The 18,201-nt window shown below is 41.6% G+C and overlaps 1 protein-coding gene across 1 annotated transcript in view; it reads left to right on the plus strand.

Annotated features, from left to right (window-relative positions):
- The window catches only part of tmx3b (thioredoxin related transmembrane protein 3b), a 59,885-nt gene that overhangs the window by 17,467 nt on the left and 24,217 nt on the right, over positions 1 to 18,201 (plus strand). The window contains exons 9-13 of the mRNA XM_072691214.1: positions 486 to 552; positions 11,266 to 11,364; positions 13,739 to 13,796; positions 14,158 to 14,211; positions 18,051 to 18,107. Of these exons, the coding sequence (XP_072547315.1) occupies positions 486 to 552; positions 11,266 to 11,364; positions 13,739 to 13,796; positions 14,158 to 14,211; positions 18,051 to 18,107 (335 nt within the window). The remainder of the gene's footprint in view (positions 1 to 485; positions 553 to 11,265; positions 11,365 to 13,738; positions 13,797 to 14,157; positions 14,212 to 18,050; positions 18,108 to 18,201) is intronic.

Raw genomic sequence — 18,201 nt, forward strand, 5'->3', positions numbered from 1 at the left:
TCATTTTTCACCTATAAAGGGGTGAACAAACTAAGTGTGTCACTAAGTGTTAATGTAAAATGTTATGTCATATGATGATGATAATTCCATCTCTTTAATCTCTTTTAACTGTTGTCAATATGAATGTTTTATATCTGTGTTCCTCATAGTTTCTTGAATGTTTCTTTGGTTATAGACCTCTTGCTTCATTGCCTATATTTGTGTGTAAGCTATGAGCAACAATTATGATGCTTTATTGCTGTCTCAATGATTAATCATAATGTTTAATGTCAAACATCACTTTTCAGAATCAACGTTTAGTTTAAACTTTTGCTAAAGCTATGCCTTTGGCATCTTTAGAGAGATGTATCCTGTTATGAAATCAACCATAATGCACAAAATGCTGTCTGTAAGTTTAAGTCACTGAAATGGAAAAATCCATGAAGGTATTCATCCGACAAATCTGACTCTTTCTTGCTCATGCTCTTCTCCCCCATCTCTTGCAGTCTGTGACTTTGCCTGAACTGCCCTCAGTAGTTGTCTTCAAGGACGGCAGCTACTTCACTTATGATGGTGAGTGATGATTCATCTGAATGTTTCATTATGACCAGTGGTGAAATGAAATGTTTTAGAAGCTCCTTTATTTATTTATTTATTTTAATTTTTTTTGTAAAAAAAATTGTAGTGATAAAGGCTATAATGTCTGTGTGTAGAATCACATGTAGCACTTGAATTGCACCTGGTGTACTAATGCTTCTGTCAGAAAGGTTCTCGGTTGGGGTCTATGAATATTTTTTTTTATTTACTAAAAAGTGATATTTCCCACATAAATGTGTATGAAACCACAGTCAGTCCCTTTCTCGGTCCTCTGTTCAGTATTTGTCTTTAATTATTAAAGTTGCATGTACATTTTGACAACCTACTCTTAAAGGTTAATTATCTTACTTTTTAGTGTTTTTGTAGTGTATTTTTGCTAAGTTTCATTGTCACACAAAACTCTAAAAACTTAAAAAATAAAAAAGCCAGGTTGTAATCGTGTTACAGAAGTAGGCAAATCTACACCTCAGGACTCTTACTGATAAAACTTGGTGTTCTGCTTGAATGGAGAATCAAACCAAAGGAGGCAGCAGCTGTTGCTCATTGCTCTGTACTAACTGTGATTTTTGTTTTTCTTTTGCATTTCTCAGCTGGCTGATGTATATGATTCAGCACAACAATCCTTAGCACATATTGAAAAAAGTAGCACATATTGAAGTGGATTATGTCCATCATCAGTATTTTGGGTGGCAAGGAGGAGGCAAGTTCTCACCTTTAGTTGACGGCACACTGGCTTTAACTTCATGTCTGTTTTGAAATGCCTACTTTTCACCATCCACTCAGATCTTGATATAAATCTTAATGTCCTGCCCATAATAATTCCCCTTTCATACATGTACCATGGTAATGAAGGACAAATGCTTTCTTATATCCATTTTTGTGAAATACTGATACTGCATCACATGCATAATTGAAATGACTGCTGGTTGTGGTTGTTGGACCATGTGTTGACCCCTCCCCCCCACACACACACACACACACACACACACTGAAAAATCCAAATTTAACTAAATTCTTTGAAGTTCCTTTTCTATTAAAGACATGATGTGCGCTTCTCCTGCCATAGAAAAAGAACAGCTCTAAGAAATCAGTGAAAGCTTAGTATTTTCATGACATTTATGTACATGTAAACTTCTGAACTTCTGATCGCAACTGCATCTCTGCAGACCACACTCCTCACATGAAAAGTAAACACACTAGGCTGGTCTGCTGTCCCGTCTTCTCTTGACCGCTGCCTCACCTGTGCATTTGCAACTGCACCACTTGTTCTGCTGGGAGGTAGTTTGAGGCTGGAAAGAATATTGTGAAGTCCTGTCAGTGTTTTTGTTTGTTTTTTCCTTCTTTTCTTGGCCCCTAGTTTTCAACTGTTACAATGAAGCAGAGTTGAGGAAAAATAACAAACATAAAATGAAGCCTTCAGAAGACCAAAATCAATATCACAAGTCCAGATTAGGCAAGCCAGACAACTTGGAAAAATAAATGTATTTTGACGATCTTACACAATTCATTTGTGATTCTAAGAGCAAGCCTTCATTTATAATAAACTGCTTGGAAACCAAGTCAATATTTGTTATCTGAAGTCCAAATGAACTCTTAGCAAGTTGTCTAGAGTGACTATTCTTTTTTCTTTTTTTTTTTTTTTAATGAGTTCTGAAACTCTGAACAAATATTGATCCATGCAGTGTAGCTAAATACCAGTTTTCATCGGTTAAGTTAGTTTCGATTCTGCGTTCCCCACCGCTGTAGCTCAAGCTCCCCAGCCTCTTGCATTGCCTCCTGAATGCCCATAGCCTGTGCCCAAGGTGGCAACAGGAAGCGGAAGCGCAAGGCATCCAGACACAGCCTGAGGATGAAGGGACTCCAGTAGTGAGCATTTCCCAGGCCAGGTGCTCTGTGCCTGACTCTCAGCACAAATTCCAGCCCCAGGCTATGGTCTGGCCCGGTGGTTCTCAGCGTGCCAGTCTGCTCCAACAGCTCATTCTGGAACGGCTCTGTGTTCCACCAGTAGCCCAGTAGGAAAAGGTCATCGCAGGTCACACAGACCACAAATAGCCCGCTCGCCACCACGTCCTCGAGGACCTGGATGCGAAGTGTCTCACATCTGTTGAGCGTTGTCATGGTCTTGAGGGCTGAGCTGGAATTGTCAAAAGGGGAAAAATGACTAATAGATGACATCGACTTTAGCATTTAACAGCAAGGCCTTGTAGGTTAACCCCTTCATGCTCAGGCTTTGACACCCACTGTGAATATTTTTCATCTAAAGTGGCATGAAATCGACATTAACTGTTCTCTTCTTTCAAGCCGTTGGATATTATATATGACCGTTATGAGCATGTGTTTTTTTAAATTAGATGAATTTAATCACACAGACTTAATTTAAATTTCACTGGTTGAAAGACATGTTAAGATGTGTAGACATGAGAAGTTTGTGATGGCATCATTAGCCTAGCATCTCCCATTGTAAGCTACAGAAGCACACTTTAGATACCCAACATGTCTTGACTGATCAAATGCATCTGGGGTAAGTGATATATTTTTGATAAACTTTTCCTTTAAGACAAGCAGGACAGAATGGCCCAATCATACAAGCAAAATTTCAAGTTGGTAAGAAGCTCTTTTGACAAACAGTACCGGTACTCAGCATGTGCTCATTAAGTTAGTGTTCACTTCTTCTTAGGAAAAATATCTGTCCTCTTATACTGAATTTTAGCAACACTGCCTAGTGTTACAACATGTTTGACAGTCATCTTACTGCTCATGTTTTACACAACAGGCTTATATGCATCATCACAGCAATTTTAAATCCTAGTTAGAAAGGAAAAATACTTTTAACGTACTACCTTTAACCACCCTCCCACTTTGTTCCCATTACCTGCTGAAGTCGTCTGCTCCGAGTTCCTGCTTGTGGCCGTGTGAGTGTTCAGTTTACAACAGCAGGGCTGCTGTTTCATTTGGTTCTCGCTTGCTGTTGAGATCGGTCGCTTAGCACCACATTTGCATGTAGCGGTTTCTCCCACTGTAAGCTTCTCATTAGCAGTATGATTGTGTGTGTGTGCATTTGTGTTGAGTGGCGTTGATAACAGTGTAGAGACTCGCTGTATGGTGATGCATAACACATTTCCATGTAGTGATGCTTGTTGTGTTTCAGAATGTGCAGACCTCTCTTACAGCAGTGGGATGATTTCCATGTAATTGGAACTAAAGCTGTTTGTCATGACTCCTCGACCTTCAGCATAAATGTTCTTGCACTGTAAAAACACATTAGAATCACAGTGTGTGTATACAGCAGTGGTTATTAGTTATGCTGATGCTCCACTGACTTGTAATAGGGAGAATGGCATATTTGCCATGGTCATGCACAAGACCTCTCACAAGAACTGACGCTGTGTATAGTCATATTTGTTTAAAGTCCTGTAATATCGCTCTATGACCTCATTCCACATGATCCCCCACCCCCCTTTCAGTGCTGGTTCTGTATCTCCATGTACCCTGTGTGGATTTGTTTGTCGAATATTTTTTCACTTTTTCGGTACAGCCAATTAACCCACTTCTTCGTAAGGACTTCACACTTCTTCCCTGATGCATGCAAAGCCAGCCACCGCCTCCAACTCCTGTGCCGGCCAGCATCGCTTAAGAATGATTAGGGGGAGAAAGCCCCATCTACCCACCCAGTTGTGCTCATTCGGGCTCCGGTCACTGTTGGCCACCCAAAGACCCTCCCCATAGCTCCAGTGCTAAACACATCAAGCTTAGCAAGTATGTCTTGCCTGATAATCTATATTTGGAGTTGAAGTTACATTTTTGTTGTATGTCTGCTGGTACTGCCTCAGTACCCATGTGGTTGATTTCTAACTAATTGAGTGATATCGACTGATGTTCATCTTTTATTAGATAATTACTTGGTGTGGCCATCAAAGTGTACTGTGTGTGCACTTGTATGTTTGCTGAAGTGCATGACTTTGAAATGAATGTGTGGGCAGTGATTTCAGTTGTTACATAAATTGCAACAAAACCTAAATTGAACCATCATTGAAATTCACTGCTAATGTAGTGGGAAAATCAAACAGTATGTCAGCAGCTTCGTTTTGGCTGCTTTTCTCTGTATCTGTGGTGGCTGTGGGGAAATGGCCTCCCGGGCCTCCCAGGGGCACCTGCTCGGTTTCCATTTTGCAGAAGTAGCACAGCACCAGCATTAAAGGAAAGCTCTGTATATATGTCTTGTGTTTTGAATTTTAGATTGCGCTCATCAGCCAGCTATTAGTGCATGCGTCCGTCAGTGCAGAGCCAAGTGTTTTTAATTAATATGCCTGTGTGTGTTCAGACGCCACATCCCTTTCTGCGTATTCACGCTGCGTGTGGAATTATATTGCCAGTTCCACATGAACAAAGGAGAGCTTAAATCCTGAAACATCCTTTTCCTGTCTCTGAGCGAGAGAGCGGGTGAACGAGCCGGTGAGAGAGAGAGAAGGAGAGAGAGATGGAGGCAGGCTGTCACGTCAGAGATTGGATAAGCACAAAGCCAGTTTGCTGTCCAAACAAGGCGGCCCACTTTGCGGCAACCCTATTTGACGGTGCGCTGTCAGAAGTTTGATTGTTTTACAGCTGTGAGCGAACTTCAAAGTCCACTCTGGAGGACGCGGCAAGGGGGGGGGGGTGTGAAGAGAAAAAAACATCTGCGGCTTCTCATCCATTTTTCACCTGCCTAAGTGCTGCAGTTTTGGGCACGCCAATGCCACAACATGAGGAGAGAGGTTCCTTTTTCCTTTTTGTCTCTCTTTTCCTTATAAAAGATCCCTCAGAGATCGCGAGCACATCCAGGGCTGCTCTTAAACTGAGACACGGCCTTAAAATATACAGCTTACAGATCCTTATTTTCTTTTCCCATAGAAAAAGCTTTTCTCCTCCTGCAGATAAGTGCTTTAAGGTCTGACTGAAGAGGTGTGCAAGATATTAAGAGACTGGCCCATGAAGGTGGTCCGGATTTTATTTTATTTTATTTTTTTCTTTATTTTTTTTTCCTCTTTACCCCCCCCCCCCTTTCACTCTTGTTTTGGTAATGGTTTTATCTGCTGCTAAGAGGCATGAGATAACTCTGCTAGAAATGTAAATTAGAGGCAGTAAATGAGTGTAAAGCGCTTTTCTGTGTGGATGACCAGGAATAGATGTCTGCAGGGGCTGATTTGCCTATTCTGGAACACCTACACTGCTTCTGTGTGGGAAGGCTGCAAGTGGAAGAGGGAAAACGTCCTCATGTTGATGAAAAACAGATGCGGAGAAAGCATCTATTTTTTTTCTTTTTTAGTTTTTTTTTTTTTTCTTTTTTTCTTTTAAAGGTTTTTGGGAGCTGACCTTGTTAGCCAGGTTTTGTGTGTGTGTGTGTGTGTATGGGGGGGGTTTGGCCTCGGCCTGCCACTTTGGTGAAGCACTGACAGATCTGTTTGGTCTTGTAGGGAAAGGTTTCTGCTTCTTGTTGTTTGTGGGCGCTGACAGAAATGTTCTGTTGTAAAATTCAGTTTTGTGCGGGCAGAATGTATTTCTCATCTTTTCAGCTTTTCACCTGGCTTACACTGAAGCCCAAAAGCTTGGAAGCAACAATGACTTGATAAGGAAGAAATGTGAAAAACAGTCATTTTTAGAGCAAGTGATCTGTCCTCTCTGATTAATGTGATGCCAGCCACCACCAGTCTTCAATCTGCTGGTCAGTTGACACGCTCAGAGGAAAGTTTTGCGTCCCTGGCTCTACCACAACAGCTAACAGGCGCCTGGAGAGAGAGTATGGCCATAGTTTTAGGTTTATCAGCCATAATTCAAAATGGCATTTCCCCACATAGTTTTGGTGGCATGGGCAGAAAAGTGGCTCAAACTGATATTATGTTACTGTTTTATGTTCATTTGTAAAGTAGTTCCTTACTACAAACTATAAACTGCTTTATTATCTTCTGAGACTTCACTAATGTCTGTTTATGGCACCTAGAGGACACCAGAGGGTGTTTTGTTAGACATAAAAACTAGGGATGCGAACTGGATTGGGATAAAAAAAAATTGCTGATACCTGATCCATTTAAAACATACCTTGATCAGCCTCGTTTCCCATATGTCATTTTTCATTCACATCTGGTTAAATGTTTGATGACCCAAATCATGTGTATAATGCACTAAACCAGTGGTCATCCACCTAGCTTCTGGAGATTTACCTCCCTGTAGAAAGTAGCTCCAACTGTAATTGATTTTGCCTTCAGGAGGTGTGTTATGCTGCGCTTATGACCAAGTGAGAGCTTTCAAGTTGGAAAAATTCATTTGCAAGGACACCCAACTTATAACTTCAGATGTTTGACATCACACTAGCATGCCAGCACACACCTGAACAGGAAATAATGGCCTGATTTTAAGGTTCTCAAGCAGCCTGTTGACATTTGCATATGATAAAGCCAAACACAGGGGCTATATTGTAGGATAACTGCAAGCCAAAGTCATTCCATACCGTCATTCCAAGATTTACATTAAACTCTGGTCTTTCTTTCATTTTCATTCTCTGCACAGTCTTATTGTTGAATTTGCCACAGCCTGTATCCTCTTTTAAAATAAACGATGCACTACCCAAATAATACTCTAGCTTTTGAAGAGCTTTTTTTCCTGCTCGCTGCAGTCAAACAAGTGCTAGATTACTGTGAGCATCCTTTTCCCCCCTGGTTTCAAACCCCCCCCCACCGGTTGAGGTTGGAAATAAGAAGTTCAAGTTTGAAGAAGTTTAAATTGAAAAGCTTAAATCATAAATGCGGCATTAGATTTGGGTTGGGTGTGAAACCTGCAGAAAGATGGGTGTCCAGGAGAAGGAGGGGTAGTAACCACTGCACTACAGTAAGAGTACTTAAACTGCAAACCGGTGCCCTGTTTTGGGTAAGCTTCTCTGGATATCCTAGATGTTGATAAACTACAATGTCCCATTTCAATTTCTTTACAGCCACATAAGCAGGTTATTAGTTACTCAAGATTATGATCTTACTGACCTTTTTTGGTATCGAGCAGCACAGGCAGTAAAGTTTTTCATTTACTTTTCCCCTGAAGCTCACATTTTGCGGGGTTAAATGAACTGAGTCATCACAGATTCATGGACGTGCTTCACTTCAGACACCGCGTTCAGAAGAGTGTGACTTTTATCTATGACATGCCACATAAACAGAGGTTTTTATAGCCTCTACCAGTATGAGTCTTGGCACCTTTCTAGTAGGAGTCCTCCTTTATGGTGCAGAAGATGCATTCAGATGCCTAACCTACTGTAATCATTTTTAGCAAGCTGAGCACACAGCCCAGAGCAGCATAAAAAGCCCAAAAGAATGTGTACACAAGGCACAGAAAAACAGGCTGTAATGTCACATGCATCAAATGCCAAAACTATAATATTCAACAAAGTGGATTGTGGAGATGAGTAACTTACACAGGGAACGTATAACAGCCTTCAACCGACCACCAGTCACGCCTCTTGATTTTTTCTTTTTTGAGAATGTGATGAATTGAAGTAGTTGCCTTATTGTAGCTTTAACCACAGTTCTCTCTGGCAACAAAGGAGAGCATATCCCTCATATAAGCACATTTGGAAAAATGCCTTTTCTACTGAACTGTTGGGCATCAGCATTCAGTGACCGTCAACAGTCAAGAAGGCTTCCCTCTTCACGGAAGCAACAAAGCCCTCCACTCAAGCACCTCACGCTCATAATGAAGGTTTATTTTAGAGCGAGTGTTCATGCTGAAAAACAGCATAAAAATATCAGCTCAGAGGATACAACAATGCTGGAACTGCGGTTAGTATTTCCCAGTGGAATTCAGTTCGTACAAACACAGTGCCTGACTGGGAGCAGCCCTGAAACTGATCCTTTTCAAAGACCGTGGGGAATTAGAAGTGCTAGGGTCAAATGTAAAGTGAAGTTGAGTTTTGTGCGACAAAAGCAAAAGATGGTTTCTAAAGTCTGCTGGAAAACAACTGTTCTTTGCCAGCTGCAAGTGAGAGTGTGCGTGCCACCCATGCTTCTCTATTACAGTTCCAAATGATTGCTGGCACATTACTGGCACAGTTTTACAAATCAGATCTGCTCTGGTGGTGAAAGTGGACCAGCTAGAGGTGTGCACCCTGGGTTTATTAAAGGATAGAGATTTTTACTGGGTGCTGAATAGCCCCCAATATCGGGTCTCAACCACTGACTCTTCCAGCCTATACCAGCCTGTCATGGGTGCCAGTGACTGGAGGACTTGTGGGGTCATTATGGTCCACCATGCAGACCTTCCACATTTTGCGGCTTCCCTGTACTCCTGGGAGCTATTAGACCCAGAGAACAGCCTTGCTCACTGGAGATAAGACAAAATTATACGAAGGAAAAAAGCACCTGCAAGAATGTATTCCAGTTAACAGATGGTTTAGGTGCCTGAAGATTCATCGAGGAGTAGCATACAAGATCTGTGAACGCTTCCCTGAATATTACCTGGGTCTGTCTCCACTGCCTCGTATTTCAGGAACTATTCAGATGAAGGACTTCCTTCTTGAACTTTAATCGGTTAGAAGTCCACTGTTCATTATTAGCAGTTAAGCAGTTAAGTGGCCTATTTCACTCATTATCTGCATGATGACAGTTTTTCGTAGCAATGTAGCAGCACATAGCACTAGAGTGCTTTCTATGAATGACAGTGTCTAAAAATAATTATTCAGCTTTATCTGCCGTAGACTCATTTATTTAATATTTTGAGCTGTTTTTGGTGTAGATGCAGTTTTACATGCTCATATAAACTATTTTTGCTGTCTCCTTGGTGCTAGGGTTACCTTTAAGACTTTTAGCCTACTACCAGGTTACGAAACCTGGTTTGCATAGAAACCTGTAGTGATTTTTGCTGGTCTTGCTTTGTAGCTAGCAATAAAGCAATTCTCATGTTAAGCTCTTAGCTTCTACATAATGCTAACAAGTCCAAACATCTTCAGATGTTTTTGTGCCAGGCATCCTACAAAGATCTGGCTGCATTGTCTTCTTATTTTACAGTTTGTGTTGCATCTGCCAAAATATATATGCAAAAGCACTGAAATTGGCTTGATGTTACCTACTCTGTGTTGTTAGATATCTGATCTCTACTTTAGCTGATGTTAGTTAGATGCCATTTACTCTACTTGATGTTAGATAGATGTTAACATCTTACAGATGATGTGAGATGCTATCAATATTAGCTAGGCGGTAAATCATTTAGCATCTGAGCTACTCTAGGTAAGGTTGGCTAGATGTTAGCTACTTCAGGTGATGCTGAAATTGGTTTCACCAGCTCGATCATCTAAAAGTCACCATTTAGATCTATGTGTACTTTGACTATTTAACCAGTTGTCTTTGTTAACACTTATGGTTACTCTGAATGCATGGTATTACCTATGAATAAGCCTACCTATGATTTTTCAACCTTAACCATTAGGTACCTGCTTGGGGGTGGGGGGTACAATTCTCAGCAAATGACAACTGCAATCAGCGAGGAAGCTTCTGTGGAGCTCTGAAGTTGAGGGGCTTAGCGATAAGGTTTGAGTTTCACGTTTTCAGCTTACGAAATGGCTTTTAAAAGGAATCTGTTATGAGCTTACAGTGCTTGGTATCTTCTTTTTTTTTTTTTTTTTTTTTTTTTAAGAAGAAGAAGCAGAAGTGGGACATTTCTGAATCAGGCAGAAGCTACTGCCTGGAGCCTTGATCATAAAGGAATTTCATGAATTAGTTGAAAGGATATCGCCGAGTGCTTCTCTTCAAAGCTCTGCGGCGGCCCATGACTGACAAGTGAATCTGCTTGTGATTCAGGTGGTGGATGGCTGGGATTAGATCTTGCTAATGATTTAAATGGGCACTTATTGCTGTAGTTGACCCCCAATTACCTCTCTTTGTTTTCATTCCTGTCATTTAATTTTATGTCTTAGAGCCTTAGAAATATGATCATTAAGGTCTAAGTGATTGCCATGTTCTCAGTTCGTACCAGGTTGGGAGTTGAAGCAGTGAAAGCCATCTTCTTATGCAGTGTATTCAGCCTATTTTTTTAAGCTGTGTTTTGCATGGTACCAGCAAGAGATGTGATGCTTAGTTTATCTGTCCAGGCAAATGGTAGTAATGCTTTCCATCTAAATCGCTCAGTGTCCCCACATTTCAAATATTTGTAAAGCCTTTTTAAACATGATTAACGATGCTTGAGATCATTAGCATTTTTTAAGCATACCTCGAATACTCCAAACATTAGCACGTGGTTAACTTTGACGCACAGGAGGGTGTTTGCAGGAGCTAGCCTTCATTAATAGCCTGTCGTTTGGGAACGTCTCTCCCAAAGGCAAACATTTGTCAAAACATTTGTCCGACTGCGCTTCTTCAATTACCTCTGTTGCCGCCACAGCCAGCAGTCCGAACTTTGATTGAATTCTCCTCCTCAGGCTTAAAAAAAGCACTGTGTCACAATACCCATGCAGCCAGATGGAGATGAGATTGGAAAGCCAAAAGAGAAATCAGAAATCAAAACTTTTTTTTTTTCTTTAAATGGTTTAAGAAATGAACTACTTGACTGCTTTCACAGTCCTCTACTTTGCTTTATTAGGAAACTGGAGGTGTGTTGTGTTTACACAGTAGCACATGTTCACTGGTTTCTGAGGAGCAACCCTAATCTTGTTACGTCTGCTTCTGTTTGGTGTTGCAGAGTACGAAGATGGCAGCTTATCTTCATGGGTGAACCGGGAACGTTTCCAGGGCTACCTGCAGATTGATGGCTTCACACTCTACGAGCTGGGAGAGACTGGTACTGTCTACCATTACAACAAACACCATCAGGGTTCCTTAAAAAAACATAAACAAGCCATTTATCCCCTTATGAGTACACATGGAACAAATGGCCATTGCATGCATCTAGAATACGTATTAACATGTATTTTATTATGAGGCTTTTTGTGTCGAAACCTATAAACAGCTTACTTGCTTGCTTGCTTTAAAAGTTGTTTAATTTTGAATTAAGAACAAAAAACATTTTAATAGTTTTACTTATGTAAAATAGATTTTTTTTAATGGTACTTTATTTTGCAGCACTCACGTTCCTTGAATTGAAGAGTAGGTTTTGTCTAAATTATGATCGTAATAAGGAACAAAATCCAGATTACTGTGTCTCGAAAAAAAAGATGCTTTTCAGGACAGCTGGAATAAGTAGTGCCCAAATATGTGCCTTGTGTTAGTACATTAATAATAATGTAACAATGTTTGTACTGTGCACCAGTTATGTAAATAATTCTACAGAGCTCTTATGATGATCTATACAGACTGGTTTAGCTCAGTTAAATAACAGTCCTCCTTTAGAACTGCTGCACTGCCAACTAGAAGTAAACCTCTAGAATCAGCATCCCTAGAATTTATAATTGATGTAAACCTGTTTGGGGGCGTCATGGCGGCACTGCACGTAGTGCAGAGGCCTGAGGTTGTGGATTCAATCCTCACTCTGGTAACTGTCTGGAGGTGTGTTCTTCCCATGTCTCTGCTGGTTTCCTTCATGTACTCTAGTTTCTTCCCGTCTCCTAAAAGCACATATGGTAGGTGGATTGGCTGTTCTAAATTGTCCATAGGAGTGAGTGTGAGAATGAATAGGGTTTGAGGTACCCTGTGATGAACATGCACCATGTCCGAAGGGTATTTCTGCCTTGCCCCAGATGATCCCATCTAGGCTTCAGACCCACAAATACCCTGACCAGTAGGAAGCGGATAAGACTATGGATGGATGAACAAATTTGAGCTCGAGTGTTCGCATATTTCTGATTTTCATGAGAGATCACTGGATAAGACAGGACTATATCGGCAAGATTTTTTTTAGATTTATTAAAAAAGAAAAACACATTGACAATCTTTTGCAGTGTTTGTGAGGCAGTATGGTTAAAATTCAAAGGTATGGACATTCCCAATGTAGAACGGTCACAAACGGTGTCAGAAATAAGCCCACAGTCATGTACATCATTTCTTTTTCTTTTTTAATGCTTGATTATGTGTTCCCTTGCTTTAATAACAGCATTAATCCGGTCAGGAAAGGATTACAGCGGCCTCCCGAGACAAGCCTTGTCTATTTTAGCCCACTTTACCTGAGCTAGGTTCACATTTCTGCTAGAGTTTGAGTGTGGCTATTTTGGTGTTTCACCTGCTGTTCCGGATTGAATTGGGATCAAGGTCTGATGGTTTTGCCAGCCAATTAAAGTGTCCCAGTGTTCTGTCATGTCTGTTGAACCAGTCACACACAGATTTGGACCAGTGCGCTCTTACAGTCATCCTGGAATGTGAGAGTGACAGAGTTTTCTGTGTTGTGCTTGGACACTGAGCGCAAAGTTATTGGAAGAGTGGGCTAAAATGAACAGGATGAAGAAGAGACTGATGTAATTCTTATGTCAGGATGATTCTGTTATAAAGGAAAGGGGATGCTGTATATTTATATTTATGATAAAATGAAATTGGGTTAATCTTTAAGTTCCCATGTGTCCTGGAAAATCTGAAATATAAATGCTTGATTTCAAGGAAAATAAGAAATAAAAAAGAGGGGAAAAAAGTGTCAGATCCTGGATTGTTCAGTTTATCAAGAGCGACCAAGAAACTTTACATTTGGGAAAACACAGAATTTACAGAGGGAACAGCATCTTATCGACTAATGGCTGTAACTCGAACACCGATTTATATTCAGGCTTTTAACACATTCATTGTAATCATTCTATGGAAGGCATAAAAAAGTTAATGGGAAATGTTTTCATAAAAAGAGTGGGAGCCCTGAACATGTTCATGTTTTGAGAACATGCGTCTCCTGACACCATTTGTGTAAAGCAAGCTCGATTCCACCAGGGGGTGCTCATGGATTCTCTATTTATCCGTTCTGACTTCCCAAGTAGCGCAGAATGCCACCAGCATGCAAACACATTAATCCATTCACTAGAGGCATCAAATCACTTAAGTCTCTTTTCTAAGCCCAGATGAAAGCTCTGTGTTTTTCCCCCTTAATCAGTAATTAGGCATAAAAACTATTATTATTGTAGAAATGTCTGATTTTCCTAAGCTTAGTTTTAGGCAATGACTGCTGTTCCTCTTTTCTTCCAAGCCACTAAAGTTGACGCTCCCCCCCACCACCTCCTTCTCTCCTCTCTCTGCCTCGACAGGTAAATTGGTGGCAATTGCAGTCATTGATGATAAGGATCCAACAGAGGAAAGCACGAGGTACAAAGAGCATTCCGGATTTTTCCTTTTTCTCCTATTCGTAGATATATCGCAAACAGAAGCGCTGCCATGGCAACGTGCAGAGCTGCATTCAAATGCGCCGCGCTCAGTGTCAGTTAAGCTTTTCTTGGGTGATGAAAAGATTTTACACAAAACGCTACCCATTGAAATCCCGTTCAACCCGAAAGAGCCTCATTTGAATTCTTCCTTTTTCTCTCTTGCGCTCGCTCTCTCTCTCTCTCTCTCTCTCCTCGCTCTCTCTCTCTCTCTCTCTCTCTCTCTCCTCGCTCTCTCTCTCTCTCCTCTCTCTCTCCTCTCTCTCCCTCTCTCTCTCTCTCTCTCTCTCTCTCTCTCTCCTCAGGTTAAAGAGTCTCATACAGAGAGTCTCCAGCGAGTACAGGAACGACTTCAACAGGTAAGCCGTGAGATGGACGCAAAAAAGAAGCTAAGCTAAAATGAGGCACTTTAAATGACTCCGTGTTGAATGAGAGGGGTCGTGGAAAGAGCTGCTTTGCACATCCGTCCCGTCAGCCAAGTTAGCCTCACCTTTTAACAGGTTTCATTCATGTTCAGAGCCTAGCTCTGCTCCAGTCACTCCCAAGTCTAACAGCAGATAAACAGCTAACTTTTAGCCATCAGAAAGTATAAATAAAAACCATTGCAGCCCTTGCATTCACAGCTCATCAGTGGCGTCTCTCGTGAATTAATTCTTTAAAGCAGGCACAGCGGGAAGCGTACTTAACACTGTCTTTAAGACCGGTCACGCCTCTCGCTTTCTGCTACGCCGGCGCTTCCAGCCTAGATAAACACTTCATCCTCTTCTTTAACATCTTTCTAATCAAAGTCTCGCTTGCATTCGGCCCCCATTAGACCTGATTGCGTTTCTTAGATCTCCCATATCGGCTGTTAGAGTCTCAGCCTTGCTGTCTCACCCCTCCCCCCCTCCCTTTTTTTCGGAAATGAGTCCCTGCAGATTCGGCTCGAGATTGGCGATCTCGTTCCTGTCTTTGACGTGTGCAGGCTTAAACGGTTGTTTTAATTGCGTTAAGCCGAAGACCTCACCCTGAAGATGTCTAAAAGCGATCAGCCCCAGTGGCTGCTGGAAAGTCGCATATGAAATGAGGCAGAGGGGTTTGACTGGGTAATGAGAAGAGCTAACCAGCCCAATGCTGACAGCTACAACACAATGTATAAAGAGACAATCCACTGGATCAAACACACTGAGAAGTGTGTGTGTGTGTGTGTGTGTGCGTGCGCGTGTGTGTTTGGCATACCAGTGAGTGAGACGATGTGGAGGGGAAAAATACAAGAACAAATTTGACAGAGGTGGTTTTATGGTGAATCAGTTTTGATAGCAGATAATAACATGTGTACTCTTTCATTTTCCTTCCATTTCTGTCCTCCATCCTTCCCTTTTCTCCCTCTCTAGTACTTTTGCTTGCTTTCACACTCTCTCACTCACTCACCCTCATTTTTCTCTCACTTCTTTCCTTTCCTTTCTCCCTCTTTCTTGCTTGCTCGTCTTTCTCTCTCCCCTCTCTTACCTCATGTTTCTCTTGCCTTTACTCACTTGCTCTGATCTCTCTTTACTCTCTCCTTCCTCATTCATCTCTCTCCCACTCTTGCTCACTAGCTCTCAACTTTCTCCCACTCTCGCTCATGCTCTCATCTCTCTGCCCTCCTTTTCCTGACTCATCTTTGTCCCTCTCTCGCTCACTTGCTCTCCTCTCTCTTCTCTCCTTCCTCACTCATCTTTGTCCCTCTCTCGCTCACTTGCTCTCATCTTTCTCCCTCTGTGGCTCACTTCCTGGCTCAACTTTTTCCCTCTCTCTCACTTCCTCTCGCTCTCATCTCTCTCCTTTCCTTCCTTCCTTTTTTTTTTTTCTCCCTCTCCCGCTCACTTGCTCTCATCTCTTTCCTCTCCTTTCTCTCCTCCCTCACTCACCTTTCTCCCTCTCTCTATTCTTAATTTTCCCCTCTTTGCTGTGTCATCTTTTCTTCCCCACATTCACCCCCCTCTCCCTCACTTTCTCCCCCATCTCTTTCTGTCTCTGTGTCCCTCTCTCTGTCTTTCATACCTCATCGGGTTCACTTAAGTTGTACTCTGCTGCTTTATTCGTTTTTAGCCAAATAGAAGTCGACTCCTTTGCCAAATAAATTCTAAACTTGTCATCACCAAACAAGCAGATGACTAATGGTATTGACAGACACGCTGAATAATAAGGACACTCTGGTGACTTGCTGTCTTTTTTTCTGATGTGTTCACAGATGAAAGTCATAAACATATTTATCCAGACACCCATAATCCTTCCTAGAGAGCGAGGGAGAGATGAAAACTCTCTCCCTTTGCCCTCCACCAGCTCCCAGGGTGCAAATTGAATTCCTCCCAGCCTCATCACTCAGATGAATCACACTGGTAGTTTGATTTTAGAGAAGATGGAAAGAAGAGAGGAAGAAATGAAGCAAAGTATTCTCATGGTCAAACTTTTTAAAACCTCTTTGTCCTCCTCTACTGAGAATAATACGAGAGTGGGAGAGAAATGAAGGCAGTGTAGAAAGTGGAGATGGGTCAGTTCAGTTGTTTCAGGACTGTTTCAGGTCTGTTAAAATTTTTGCGTTTGTGCAGTTCAACCACAAGAAAAAAATGGATGTCCGTCCATCCAGGCATGTTTTATTGATCCTCTGATCCTGTTTTGAAGCTTGCCACCCTGCACTCAGACGAGGCCTCAGGCGTTTACAAGTGTTTCAAATGTCTTCAGTGTGATGAGCAGAAAATAAGCATAGCTCAGTGGGCACTTGTAATATCTGTAATTATGGCTGTTGAAATGTCTCTGTGGGACCCCTTTCTCAGTTTTAAAGGGCTAATTGAAGGAGAATGCTACTTGCCAACCCTGTTATGTCTGCTAACAGACAATCATGTTGGCTAGCATCACGCTGAGAGTGGTAGAGTGGATAAGGCCATCCTACCCCCCCGCCCCCTTAGAAAGAGGGGTGGTGGGTATACGAATGTGAATCGATACGAATCAATTCAAATTCATTGAAATGAACATCGATTTGAATAAAAAAAAAATAATAATAAAAAAAAAACGAGAAGACCAAAGTGCCCCCTCTCACTCTTAGGGTTTGTCATTGATGGCCTTTAGTCACCAGTCAAACTAACACCATCCTCCCTTATGTTTCGGAGTTTGTAGTTTTCTCTTGAAATTGATGGAAGTCTGGAAGTTGAACTGACAAATCAATGAACCAGAATGTTCCACAGGCTTCTCCACAGTCTAACACCTGCCTTTCACACCAAGCCCATGTTTGTCTGGATTATTTTAGTTGGTGTTGAAAGGGCTTCGGGTTTTAACATGATTTGTGCAAGTGAAGTGTTGAATGGTATATAATCAGAGGTGCCATCTGCTTGCACTCGGATGAATGTTCAGTAGGTAATGTGCGCTGTCATGACGATCTAGACACGATGATGCAGTCCTGTTACATATAGAGAAGAGTTGGATTGTTTGCATGCTGCATATGCAATGTAGATTTGAGACACTTTGACCTTTTACCCAATGCCGTGAAAAGGAAAGTCTTGAATAATTATTAGGCATGCTCATTTACATAACGACTGTCAGTGAAAACCTTTTATTATTTTTTTTGAGGAAATAATCATTTGAATTAAAACATTTGTTCTGATATAAGGCAATATTAACCTTTTATGTGTTTCGGGGGTGGGGGGGTGGGGGGTACTTACTGCCCAGATAAACATATTTTTAATTATCATTTTCTCAAATGGCCAAAACTTTTGTGTGGTTCACACAACAGTGATACACTTGCACATGCACACAGATCTGTCACCAGTGATGTCTTCATAGCTCAGGTGAAACACTGTTATTGATTGGCTGATACAAAAAGAGAGAGACAGTTGTACTGCAGAATTCCCACAGTTTGTTCATTGAAGTCTTCTTTGCTTATAATGAAAGCGGCAGGCGGGTGAGGGAGAAAGATAATGAGCTACACAGAGAGAGAGAGAGATAGACATAATGCACAGATCACTAGCTAACGCAGGTAAACAGCAGTTTTTCTCGAAAGTTTCAAAGCAGCCAGGCTATGTTTGAGAGCTTCAGACGTGCACTGGCACTCAAACAGAACCAAGGGCCTGTGGGATTTCCAGTCAGAGTGATGGAACATGTCAAATTTATTTAACCATCAATCAAATTTGTTTTTTTCAATAGTGCATATGTAATCGTAATTTCTTTCCCTTTAAATCTTCAGGGATTTCCAGTTTGGCCATATGGACGGCAATGACTACATTAACAGCCTCATCATGGGGTGAGTATACTTTTCTCGCTCTTCACCGTCTTGTCTCATCTCATCCCCTGAGCATCAGCACCCAGTGACCTCAGACAGAACACCGTGCCTGCTC

The sequence above is a fragment of the Salminus brasiliensis genome, chromosome 1 (genome assembly GCF_030463535.1).
Source record: "Salminus brasiliensis chromosome 1, fSalBra1.hap2, whole genome shotgun sequence".
Classification (NCBI taxonomy): Eukaryota; Metazoa; Chordata; class Actinopteri; order Characiformes; family Bryconidae; genus Salminus; species Salminus brasiliensis.